This window comes from Saimiri boliviensis, chromosome 7 (assembly GCF_048565385.1).
Source record: "Saimiri boliviensis isolate mSaiBol1 chromosome 7, mSaiBol1.pri, whole genome shotgun sequence".
NCBI lineage: Eukaryota > Metazoa > Chordata > Mammalia > Primates > Cebidae > Saimiri > Saimiri boliviensis.
In genome coordinates this window covers 109104348-109116717 of record NC_133455.1, presented here as the reverse complement: position 1 = coordinate 109116717, position 12370 = coordinate 109104348, and the positions used below count along the sequence as shown (strand labels likewise).

Here is a 12370-nt window from a genome sequence, read left to right as displayed (position 1 = left end):
GGAGGCTGAGGTGGGCAGATCACTCAAGGTCAGGAGTTCGAGACCAGCCTGGCCAACAGGGCAAAACCCTGTTTTACTAAATATTAGCCGGCGTGGTGGTACGTGCCTATAATCCCAGCTACTCGGGGGTCTGAAGCAGGAGAATCGCCTGAACTCGGGACGGGGAGGGTACAGTAAGCCAAGAGTGTGCCATTGCACTTCAGCCTGGGCAACAAGAGCAAAACTATGTCTCGAGGTAAATAAATATATAAATAAGAAAAAAGGAAGGAAATACACCAAAATGTGACGTGTGGTTATGAGAAATTTTTTTTTTTTTTTTTTTTTTTTTTTTTTTTTTAAAGACAGAGTTTCGCTCTTGTTACCCAGGCTGGAGTGCAATGGCGCGATCTCGGCTCACCGCAACCTCCGCCTCCTGGGTTCAGGCAATTCTCCTGCCTCAGCCTCCTGAGTAGCTGGGATTACAGGCACGTACCACCATGCCCAGCTAATTTTTTGTATTTATAGTAGAGACGGGGTTTCACCATGTTGACCAGGATGGTCTCGATCTCTCGATCTTGTGATCCACCCGCCTCGGCCTCCCAAAGTGCTGGGATTACAAGCTTGAGCCACCGCGCCCGGCGGTTATGAGAAATTTTAATTTGCTTTTACATTTTTATGTATTTTCCAAAGATTTGCTAATGAGTATGTTTTACTTGTATGAGTCAAAACAAAAATGGGGATGGTGTTCACTTTTGTTTTTAAATGTGGATTGAGCACATTGAGCAAAGTGACAAGGATGGTCAGATGCTTAGACACTGTGTCATTAGACTGTCTGAAGGAGGGCGTGGTGATTTTCCTTTTTAAAAAACTCCATTAGCTATGGTTCAAAGGAAGTCCCACGGCTAGTGGAGAAGTCTGGTTCTGTGTTTCTTAGGAGTACAAAACTGTAAATGACAAAGAGTGTACCATCATGTGGGTGGTAGCTGCTAGGAAAGGAGGCCATTAACAGCACTGCCTAACAACCCCATGGCCATGTCCAGGGGCCCTGAGCACCCTGACCACAGGAGTGTCCTGCAGAGGTTATGTGGGAGCCATCTCTATGAGTTTCTAAGAGGGGCCCTCCAACTCTAGCACTTTGTGATTTTTTTCAATACAGATCCTTTGCTGGCCATCCTGATCATGCAAGCCTTCTGATTCTCCATCATCTGTCACTCATTGATACAACACTCTCATCAGTTAATAGCTGCTTCCCGTCTTTATATATAAACGTGCATCCATCGAGGGGACGACAGCCTATCTACAGGATATCCAGGAGGAAGTAGACAGTCAGGAAGAGAAAGGGAGTAAAAGCCAGAAGCAAGTTATTTGTGGGTCCTGGCTTTGCCTTGCCATTGTTCAGACAAGCCCAGTCATGACTCAGAATAGTGGAACCAGTCACTGGCCTCTCAACTCATCAGTGCATACCTATTGATCCCCTTGTTGTGCTCGGGGCTCAACGATCAGTGTGTGGGCAACAGTAAGGTATTTAAGAGGAGGTGCTGACCCCCAGGTAACTTACAAATAAGAGCAGAATACAAGTGGCCGGGCACAGTGGCTCACACCATAATCCCAGCACTTTGGGAGACCAAGGTGGGCAGATCACCTGAGATCAGGAGTTCGAGACAAGCCTGGCCAACATGGTGAAACCCCACCTCTACTAAAAATGCAAAAATTAGCTGGGTACAGTGGTATGTGCCTGTAGTCCTACCTACTCGGGAGGCTGAGGCAGAAGAATCGCTTGAACCCAGGAGGCAGAGGTTGTAGTGAACCAAGATCGCGCCACTGCCCTCCAGCCTGGGTGACAGAGGGAGACCTTGCCTCAAAAAAAAAAAAAAAAGCAATGGCACACATTTAAAAAAAAAAAAAAAAAAAAAACTTGGGTGTTGTTGAAGATATTGTGGCCCTACCTTTTGCAGACTGCCAGATGCATGCCTCAACGCTAGGAGCTTCCCTGGGCTCTGTCTTCTTTTGCCTCATAGCTCTGGCTGCTTACTCTCTGGGTTTTCCCTTTCTTAGTGACTGAGCTACTTCACTTCTGGCCCCGGCACACAATCACAGTGTTGAACTGTTCTCTTTCAAGGAACACTCTTGTCCCTTCCGGTCAGGCTGCCATCTCCTTGATGAAAGACCCAGGGCACATGTTGGTTGCCCAGCAGGTGTATGCCTGTCAAAACACTAAACTGATTTGTGTGGCTTGACGGTCTTGACTGCTAAACTCACCTCCCTCCCTCCCTCCCATGCAGAGACCTCACCTCTGAGGACCAGATCGTGCTGCTGAAGTCAAGCGCCATTGAGGTCATCATGCTGCGCTCCAATGAGTCCTTCACCACAGACGACATGTCCTGGACCTGCGGCAAACAAGACTACAAGTACCGCGTCAGTGACGTGACCAAAGGTATGCCTGGACTACACCTCCGCCTCTTCCAGCCCCCAGACTCTGGCTCCACCCGTCCTGGGGTTTGGGCTCCAATCAGACACACGGGAGGGAGCTGAAGGGAGAGAAGGGCGAGGGTCGGGCCCATCGGGGTTGAAGGTGGGTGGGTGGCTCCTCAGCTCTGCCCGTAGTACCTGGCCATTGTGTCTCACAGCAGGATACAACCTGGAGCTGATTGAGCCCCTCCTCAAGTTCCAGGTAGGACTGAAGAAGTTGAACTTGCATGAGGAGGAGCACGTCCTGCTCATGGCCATCTGCATCGTTTCCCCAGGTATGGGGCCCCGCAGAGAGGAGCTCAGGGCCCTGGGGAGTGGGCAGTATGAAGGACTGCTGAGGGCCAGCTGGGCCACCGGAACGGAGAAGTGGCAAAAGGAGCGGCAGAGAGGGAAAGGCCGACTTTGCTGGTTTCCACCACCCCCGTGGTGTGTGGACACTGAGGAGCCCCTCGCTGCCCTTGGCTTTGCCTTACGGAGCTTGCAGGTAGCATTCTGAGGAACTAGGGGGCATTCCGAGGGCAGATTCTGAGGAACTAGATGAGCAGGGTTCCTCAAGCCACACTCAGGCTCTACTGTTGTGTGAACCGGGCTCGACATTGCTGTTATTTGAGGTTTCTCAGGGACAGGGTACAAAACCCTGGAGTCTGATAGATGGTTCTACCTAGACAGTTTACCTGATTGATTTTGGAGGCAGTGTGCTGTGACCCTTGACCTCTTCTGCTTATTAGAGGTGAGAAGAGGGAGAAAAGGCTGAAGAGGAAGTTATTGTAACCTCGGGGACGTTGTGTTGGTGATGAGGTCCAAAGAGGGGCGGCCCTGCCTCAGCCTGTGCTGTGTTCAGGGGACAAGCTAGTGGCCTCTGCCCAGGGATGCTTTCCTGGACTGGAGGCTCAAGAATGGAGGTGGACTCCACTACCCCTGCCAGCCAGCCTTCACTCACTCATTCATTCATCCACTTAGCAACAGTTTATTGAGCACCCATTAGGTACCAGGCTCTGTGCTAGGTACTGGGATTCAGCAGCAAACAAGACACAGGCCGCTCTCCCATGAAGCTTAGGAGGAAACATTAAACAAATGCTATTTAACAACAAATTCCTAACATGGCATGGGTTTTTTAAATAAAGGAAGTGTTACTACAGAAGGGCAGACTAGAAGGAGGGAAGCTGACCTGGTCTGGGCCATGGAGGTAGTGTGGCCAGGAATGGCCTTTTGGAGGAAGACCTTTTAAGCTGCTACCTGAAGGATCACTAGGAGTCTGGCAAAGATAGCAGAGCAGAGTTCCAAGCAGAGGGAACACAGATGGGGAGGCTGGTGGCCGGAGAGCATGGCACATCAGGATGCTGAGGGGTGGAAGGAGCATGGACAGGGAGTGAGGCCAGGCAGGGCCAGGGCCAGGTGGGCCGATGGAAGGACCTGGGACTAGATCCTAAACGCAAGGAGACGTTGCTGAAGGGCTTTGGGGCCGGGCGGTATCACCGGTCAGCAGCCACAGAGGGGTCGCCTAGAGGGAGCTGCCATTGTGTGTCTGTGTGGGTGGGGGGTGGTGGGACTGAGCAATGAGGGGCCCAGCTCAGACCTGCTGTGCCTTCTCTACCTCGTGCCCACAGATCGTCCCGGGGTGCAGGATGCTGCCCTAATTGAGGCCATCCAGGACCGCCTGTCCAACACGCTACAGACCTATATCCGCTGCCGCCACCCGCCCCCAGGCAGCCACCTGCTCTATGCCAAGATGATCCAGAAGCTGGCCGACCTGCGCAGCCTCAACGAGGAGCACTCCAAGCAGTACCGCTGTCTCTCCTTCCAGCCCGAGTGCAGCATGAAGCTCACGCCCCTTGTGCTGGAGGTGTTCGGCAGCGAGATCTCCTGACTAGGGCAGCGGCAGTGCTGCCTGGGTGGGGCCGCTCCTCCAGGGCCACGTGCTGGGCCCGGGACTGGCAACTCCTCAGCAGCCCTCCTCACCCCCGTCTGGGGTTCAGCCCCACCTCGGGCACCGCCCCTGTCCACCCGGCCCATTCTCTCTCCTGTCCAACCCAACCCCTTTCCTGCAGGCCTTTCGCTGGTCCCTTGAGACCTCAGCCATGAGCAGTTGTTGTCTATTTGACAAAGAAACTCAAGTAGGGGCAGAGGACAGAGGCTGGAAGCAGGGCCTTGCCCAGAGACGCCCTCACCCCTGCGTGAGTGGCTGCTGACTGGTGTCGAGGGAACAGGCAGGAGAAATGCATCCATTCCTCAGGGACACAGACACCTTCCCCTACTCCAGGCCCTGGCCTCCAGAGCCTAGTGGGATCTCCCTCTCCTGCCTACTCATGATAAATAATCGACCCACAGCTCCCACCCACCCTAGCCTTCAGTGCCCGCTGTCGTCCCACTGCCCTGGTTATACTCTCATGGACAGTAGCTGTGGTGAGGTGGGCTTTCTTCCCATTACTGGAGCCCCAGGCACAAACCCACCAGCTGAGAGAACCAAGGAGGAAAAACAGACAAAAGCAGCCTCACAGGAGAATAGTGATGGTGGCCACCACTGTCCCTGTCACTGAGCCACGGTTCCGTGGCCTGGATCTCAGGGGTTGGCTGACGTGGGGGTCCTCCTTCCACGGATCCACGTAGCCGGACTGAATTGTCCCAGCTTGCAGAGAAGCACCTGCCATCCTCGTCCTCCCCCTGCCAGTGCCTTACCTCCCACCAGGAGGGCCAACCCTCCCCTCCTCCTTGGCTGTTCCCCCCACCCCCTCCCCATTCCCAGTCCGGAGAAGCAGTGAGCCGCATCTTCTCCACCTGGCAGAGTGGGAAGGAAGAGAAGAGCTGTCAGACCCCAGTGGGTGAATCATGCTCTCCGCCTGGATGTGGTTCCAAGGCCACTGGCAGCCCCCAGGACCAGGAGCTAGTGCTCCCACACCCCAGGCTATGAGAAAGGAGAGCGGGGCAGCCTCTGGTGGCTAGTCACAGAAAGCGTTTGGGGGTTCCGTGATGTAGGGCAGGGTCCCTTCATAGTCTCGCTCCACGGTTGCGGTGAGCCGAGATCGCGCCATTGCACTCCAGCCTGGGTAACAAGAGCGAGACTCTGTCTCAAGAAAAAAAAAAAAAAAAAAAAAAAATTCATATTCTCGCTCCACCACCCAAAAGTCAAAAGAGGGCTGTGAGGCGGGGGCTCAGTGATTCAACTTCCACTGCATGCTCTCCTCTGCAGCCAGCCCAGCCCAGGGGGTGCGGCCCTTGGGAGAGTCAGCTTCGGGACCAGTAGAGAAGGGTGTGCTTTCAGGTGGATCACAGAGGCTTCTTCAGATCAGTGCTTGAGTTTGGGGAACATGGCTGCATTTGCTGTGTAAAATGGAAGGTAAAAGTCAGTGGGAACATGACCGCCCAACTCCTGGAAGCCGCGTCTTTCCACCTGCATCTGTTGTTCCCTGAAAACCCAGGGAGGAATCAGGCTTTACGCTGCAAGAGCCTCGGTGTCTCTCAGAATTCTTCAGTTGGAAAAACATCTGAAAGCCACGTTCCTTATTGCAAAAGAGCATGTATATCGCCTAATCTTAAATGTATTAGATATGAGTTGCTTTCAGAATCAGACTCCATTTGTACTATATTCTAATATAGAGGGGAGCAGGTAGCACTGATTTGGAAATATTCGTAGGGGGAGAACTTACATTGTGAAACTTCTGTACACTAATTAATATTGTTGTTGTTGTTATTTTACAACAGAGAGACCCTTGTTTGATTTTAGCTGTAGAACATATTAGGCCAGCTTGCTCTTCAGTGGGAGAAAACATTTGAAAGTTGCTAAACCACTCAATCTCCTCTTTAAGAAAAACTGACAGAGGAGGGCGTGACTCCCCTGGGCGTACATAACTAGTTAGAAGTGGACCAAGACAGAAGCCGGGCGCGGTGGCTCAAGCCTGTAATCCCAGCACTTTGGGAGGCTGAGGCGGGTGGATCACGAGGTCGAGAGATCGAGACCATCCTGGTCAACATGGTGAAACCCCGTCTCTACTAAAAATACAAAAAATCAGCTGGGCATGGTAGCGCGTGCCTGTAATCCCAGCTACTCAGGAGGCTGAGGCAGGAGAATTGCCTGAACCCAGGAGACGGAGGTTGCGGTGAGCCGAGTTCGCGCCATTGCACTCCAGCCTGGGTAACAAGAGTGAAACTCCGTCTCAAAAAAAAAAAAAAAAAAAAAAGAAGTGGACCAAGACAGAACCAGACTAGACTGGACTCGTGGTCTGGTGTCCTTTTCACTACACCACGTTTGAGCCCAGACCCCTGTTCCCATTCCCCAGTTGACTGACCCAGTCCCTGGGGAAGCCCTGGATTTCAGAAAGAGCAAGTCTGGGTCTGGGACCCCTTCCTTCCTTCCCTGACTTGTAACTCCACTAACCTATCAGAAGGAGAAGGAAGGAGACTCATCTCCGTCTCAGTGTGAATCAGACCCCGCTCCACCGCAGTGTGGCCCCGGCCCTCCGCTTCAGCCTCGTGTCATGCTGTTGCCTTATCTATAATGTGCATTTGTCTTTGGAATTTGCCACCGTCCCAGCTCTTCCTCTGGCCCTGCCTTCTCCAGGGTACTCCTGGGAATATCAGTTACCCAGTCCTGGGGCCCACAACCTAGACCACTCCCCAAAGGAAGTCTAGGAGCTGTGAGGAAAAGAAAAGAGGGAAAAATGAGTTTTCATGGGGCTGAACTGGGACGAAAGTCACCATCAATTCTATTTTAGAATGAGAGTGTGAAAATAGACATTTATAAATGTAAAACTTTTAAGGTATATCATTATAACTGAAGGAGAGTGTGCACCAGCATTGCAAGATTTCCTCCGAGATTCCCAGAGACAGGAAAATCCTCCGCTGGCTAACTGGAAGCGGGCAGGAGAGTCCAAGTGAGGCCGGTAGGGTAGGCAGGAACGTGCAGCAGATTTGGTGACAGCTAGAGATACGGCAGCGAAAGGAGGATGTAAAGAGTGCCTGCTGAATAATGTCCAAAGAGAACAGAAGTTTGCCAGAAGGTCGTCAGGTCAACGAATGTAGAAAGCTTTGCTTATGGTAATAAAAATGACTCACATAGCACTTACTTTGTTGAAAGTACTGCTGTAAATAAATGCTTTATGCAAACCAATCTGCCTTATCCTTCTAAGAATCCTATGGGAGATGAACTGTTATTACCCCCCACTTGACAGAAGGGATTAACTTGCCCAAAGCCACACTGGCAAGAGATGGGACTTGAACCTTCGGCAGCTAGCTTCAGAAACCACAAATTAAATACTGCATTGTCCTGCTTCCTACTGAGTTGGGGGACCTGACAGGTGACTGATGATCTTGCTAGCTCTCTCCTAGAGAGAAGATAAAAGAGGTTCCCCATCTTAAAGCAGTCCCTGAGCCAGGAAAATTAGGGGTGCTGGATAATCAAGCAGGTATTGGCAAAAATGTGTCTATTAGAGATGGTGGCTGTGCTAGTGACCTGAAGGATTACAAATGACTGCTGTGCAGAACAGGACTCCTGCTGGCTGGGCGCCGTGGCTCACGCCTGTAATCCCAGCACTTTGGGAGGCCAAGGCGGGCGGATCACAAGGTCAAGAGATTGAGACCATCCTGGCCAACATTGTGAAACCCCATCTCTCCCCCCCAAAAAATACAAAAATTAGCTGGGTGTGGTGGCACGAGCCTGTAGTCCCAGCTACTTGGGAGGCTGAGGCAGGAGAACTGCTTGAACCCAGGAGGCAGAGGTTGCAGTGCACTGAGATCATGCCATGGCACTCCACACAGCCTGAGTGACACTGTGAGACTCTATCAAAAAGAAAGAAAGAAAGAAATGAGAAAGAAGAAAGAAAGAAAGAGAAAGAAAGAAAGAAAGAAAGAAAGAAAGAAAGAAAGCACTCCTAAGGAGCCAATGCACTCTGCTCTGCTTCCCAAAGAAGTGGGGTTAATGATGAAGGGTAGCGTTGGCACAGTAAAGAAGAATAACCGACCGGCCAGGCGCGGTGGCTCATGCCTGTAATCCCAGCACTTTGGGAGGCCAAGGCAGGTGGATCACGAGATCAAGAGATCGAGACCATCCTGGTCAACATGGTGAAACCCCCGTCTCTACTAAAAGTACAAAACATTAGCTGGGCGTGGTGGCACGTGCCTGTAATCCGAGCTACTCAGGAGGCTGAGGCAGGAGAATTGCCTGAACCCAGGAGGCAGAGGTTGCGGTGAGCCGAGATTGCACCATTGCACTCCAGCCTGGGTAACAAGAGCGAAACTCCGTCTCCAAAAAAAAAAAAAAAAAGAATAACCAACCAAGGACACAACACTGGGATCTGAAAATAAGGAAACCATGCCAACAGATGTATTGATTTAGGATAAGTTGACCTGGGGGTGTGATTCACTCAAATTTTTCAGAGCATCTGAAAATATTTCAGACCAAAGGCTAAAACGTGTTGCAATGAAATGAGATAAAGACAGGGGAGCTGGCATTAGAACTTGAGGGATATTTTGTGAAACATGAAGGGACTCAGAGAAAGAAAATCAACAGCTGCATAAATGGGCATGTCTCTGGCGGGAGAAATGTGGAGAATGGAGTTCTGATACGCTGTTAGGAGAAGCTTATGTAGCATTTTTATAGCTAACCAAGCAGAACACAGAATTTTCAAGGCTGTGTTATAGTAAACTTTTTCAGGTAAACCAAGGGGAATATACCCCAGGAATATTGCATAATTAGGATCAAGTGATTTTAAGCTTTCACATTCCAAGCTTTGGTTCTACACCTGCACTGTTCAATAAAGTAGCCACTAGCTATGTGTGACTATTTAAATGAAATAAAGGTAAACATGTAGGTTCTCAACTGTACAAGCTGCAGTTCCAGTGTTTGATAACCTCAGGGCTACCATAAAGGACAGTGCAGATACAGAACACTTTCTTTCTTTCTTTCTTTCTTTCTTTTTTTTTTTTTTTTTTTTTTTTTTTTTTTTTTTTTTTTTGAGACAGAGTCTTGCTCTGTCACCCAGGCTGGAATGCAGTGGCATGATCTTGGCTTACTGCAATATCTGCCTCCCAGGTTCAAACCATTCTCCTGCCTCACCCTCTGGAGTATCTGGGTTACAGGTACCTGCCACCACGCATAGCTAATTTTTGTATTTTTAGTAGAGACAGGGTTTCACCATATTGCCCATGCTGGTCTCGAACTCCTGACTTTAAGTGATCTGCCTGCCTCAGCCTTCCAAAGTGCTGGGATTAAAAGCGTGACATTTTCATCATCACAGAATAGTCTATGGGGCAACACTGGTCTACACAATGCATTCTTATCTGTACTAACTGTGAATGACTCCATGAAGATGCTAGCCCATTATGCTTCTGCTGATCTTCTGGGCAGGATGGCCACTAACCTGAACAACTTCCCCTTATAAGGGGTTGTGCTGCACCTGGGGTAGTGTGAACGAGTCTGCTTATTAAAAGAGACATAAGCCGGGCGCGGTGGCTCAAGCCTGTAATCCCAGCACTTTGGGAGGCTGAGGCTGGTGGATCACGAGGTCAAGAGATCGAGACCGTCCTGGTCAACATGGTGAAACCCCGTCTCTACTAAAAATACAAAAAATTAGCTGGGCGTGGTGGCGCGTGCCTGTAATCCCAGCTACTCAGGAGGCTGAGGCAGGAGAATTGCCTGAACCCAGGAGGCGGAGGTTGCGGTGAGCCGAGATCGCGCCATTGCACTCCAGCCTGGGTAACAAGAGCGAAACTCCGTCTCAAAAAATAAAAATAAAAAAGAGAGAGACATAAAGCAGCAAAAACACTGCACAGGCCATGGGGCTGATAGGCTCAAAGCATCATGTGGTATAAATAGGTCACCGGTGTGCTAGGAAGTATTGATTCCTTCAGCCCTGGAACAAGCAAACAGCGCCTGCTGGGAGTGGCCAGAGCCCTTCAGTTTCCCCAGCTTCTACCAGACTCCTCGCAGGCTGCCTGTGCAGTGTGGGTCGGTTGGTCTGCCTGCCCCACAGCCCCTGCAGACAGCAAGAAGGACAGATGTTATCTGACACCTCCAGCGTGGCCAAGGAGATGGCTCATGCCGCTGACATCCTATAGGCAACTAGTCCTCATTGTGCGCAGGGAGCCCGTGAGGCTGACAGCGAGTCTGTGCTTCTGGAGACCCAGAAGCACAGCAGGGTGTGCAGGCTGTGGCTGGCAGGGGGAATCTGAGAGCTCGCTGCTCTAGACAGCTGCTCCGAATCTCTTTACGCACACATGTCATAGATGATATACGGGATGGTGTTGTAAGCTGGGTTCCAGGGACGTAGACTCTGAAACGCAGGCTGAAGTGCAGGGTGTCTGTTGGTGAGTGGTCTCAGGATTCTCAGCCCTGGTGGATTGAAAAGAAGTAGAATCAGCAGCGGGAGAAGTTGGCTGCAATGCAGTCTCAACAAAAGTCTCCACCAACCCGTGTGGGGGTCTCTGAAGCTGAGATGTCCCTTTGGCTTGCCCCAAGATGAAGCGAGGGAGACACTTGTGTATTTCTGCATCAGGCAGCCATTGGATACTGGCTGTTCCCTGAAGAGCGTGTGAGCTCACTGACATGACCTCAGCTAGGTGACTCCTTTCAGCCTGGGGCCCACAGGACGTGTCCATAGGCGGTGTTTTCTTCACATTTTGTGCAACCTGGTGAGAGCTTCTGGAGTGAGCTGCTCTGGCTTGGGGAGACGCTGGAAGAGTTCCAGGCCCTTCCCTGTGGCTCTATCCAAGGAGAGTGTTCTCTCCCGCAAGGGTATTCCCAGCCTCCCCTCTGCTATGGATTAGCCAGGTATTTCTCCTAAGTAATCTTGAGCGTCACCACTAGGTGGTGCTACTGCCCTATGGGGATAGGTTTGAGCTACTTGCCTGGCCTCCCCACCCCCCAGCTCCCAAATACCCGACACCCCCCTTGCCCCCTTCCTCTAACTCCATGATGTGACTGAGATTCAGCAAGACTCCGAGTCTCTGCTACCGAGGGCACCTGGTGGTGCTTACCTGTCCTCATGTGAGTGGTATGGGGTTAGGGACCAGCTCTCTGGCTTCCCAGGCCACCTCTCAGGCAACAGGGAGTATCTGACACTTTCACACCTCAGCCAAGGGCCTCCCAGGGTCGAGATCTTGTGCCTGGGGCCTCTGAGCACAGTCCCTGCTGAGAGTGAGCGAGGCTGCAGTTCCTTGTGAGGTCCAGCCAAGCTGTGTAGTCCTTCCAACGTTTCTAACTTTCTTGGGGAGATGAACAAGACAGTCACTACCCCCAAGAAAGACACAGTGCAGTGGGGAAAGACAGCCCTACAGACAGATGACAAGGCGCACCAGGTGGAAGCTGCAAAGTGTTAAAAAGTCACCAGTCACAGTTAACAAGTAAACGGCTGCCTGGCTCTGCCATTTGCTACTTGTATGACCTTGGGCAAGTTATGTAATGTTTTTGAGCCTCGGTTTCTTCATCCACAAAATGGCAACAATAATAGTACCTACCTCATAGATTTGCGATTGTGTGACAGAATCCGTGTAAAGTGTTTATGATAGTACCTGGCACACAGTTATCAATTGTCATTATCACCATTGGGCTACTGAGATGGCCAAATAAGTTTTGTTGAAGGACGTGACATTGCTCCACGTTCCGACCACCCATCCCTGATGGACCTTCTAGATTCACTCCATGCTGGGTTTTTTGGGGCCCCTTTTCCGAATCTCAGCCTCCGGTGCCAGGGACTCCTGCTCCGTGATAGCTACCAGAGCTGAGAGGTGTCATTGTACCACCTGGGCACCAGGGGGCAGGTGTGGCACTTAATAAACCAAATTGGCCCCAGCTGAAAGCTGCCTGGGAAGAAGAAGAAAAGTAAGGGAAAGAGGTGGGAAGGTAAGAATTCTGAAATTCATGGAACTCTAGTGACTACTCTCCCCCATTTCCTTCAGTCATGGTCTTTCTTTGTCAATGTCACCCCTTCAA

At 51.0% G+C, this 12370-nt stretch overlaps 1 protein-coding gene across 2 annotated transcripts in view; it reads left to right on the top strand.

Annotated features, from left to right (window-relative positions):
* VDR (vitamin D receptor) overlaps positions 1 to 7552 on the top strand; it is a 39517-nt gene extending 31965 nt beyond the window's left edge. The window contains exons 7-9 of one of the 2 annotated variants that reach the window (XM_010352254.3): positions 2262 to 2413; positions 2610 to 2723; positions 4056 to 7552. In XM_010352254.3, the coding sequence (XP_010350556.1) occupies positions 2262 to 2413; positions 2610 to 2723; positions 4056 to 4315 (526 nt within the window). In that variant the 3' untranslated portion in view covers positions 4316 to 7552. Of the gene's footprint in view, positions 1 to 2261; positions 2414 to 2606; positions 2724 to 4055 lie in introns of both variants that reach the window. The other variant, XM_003941450.4, reaches the window with a different exon arrangement.
* The last annotated feature ends 4818 nt before the right edge of the window (positions 7553 to 12370 follow it).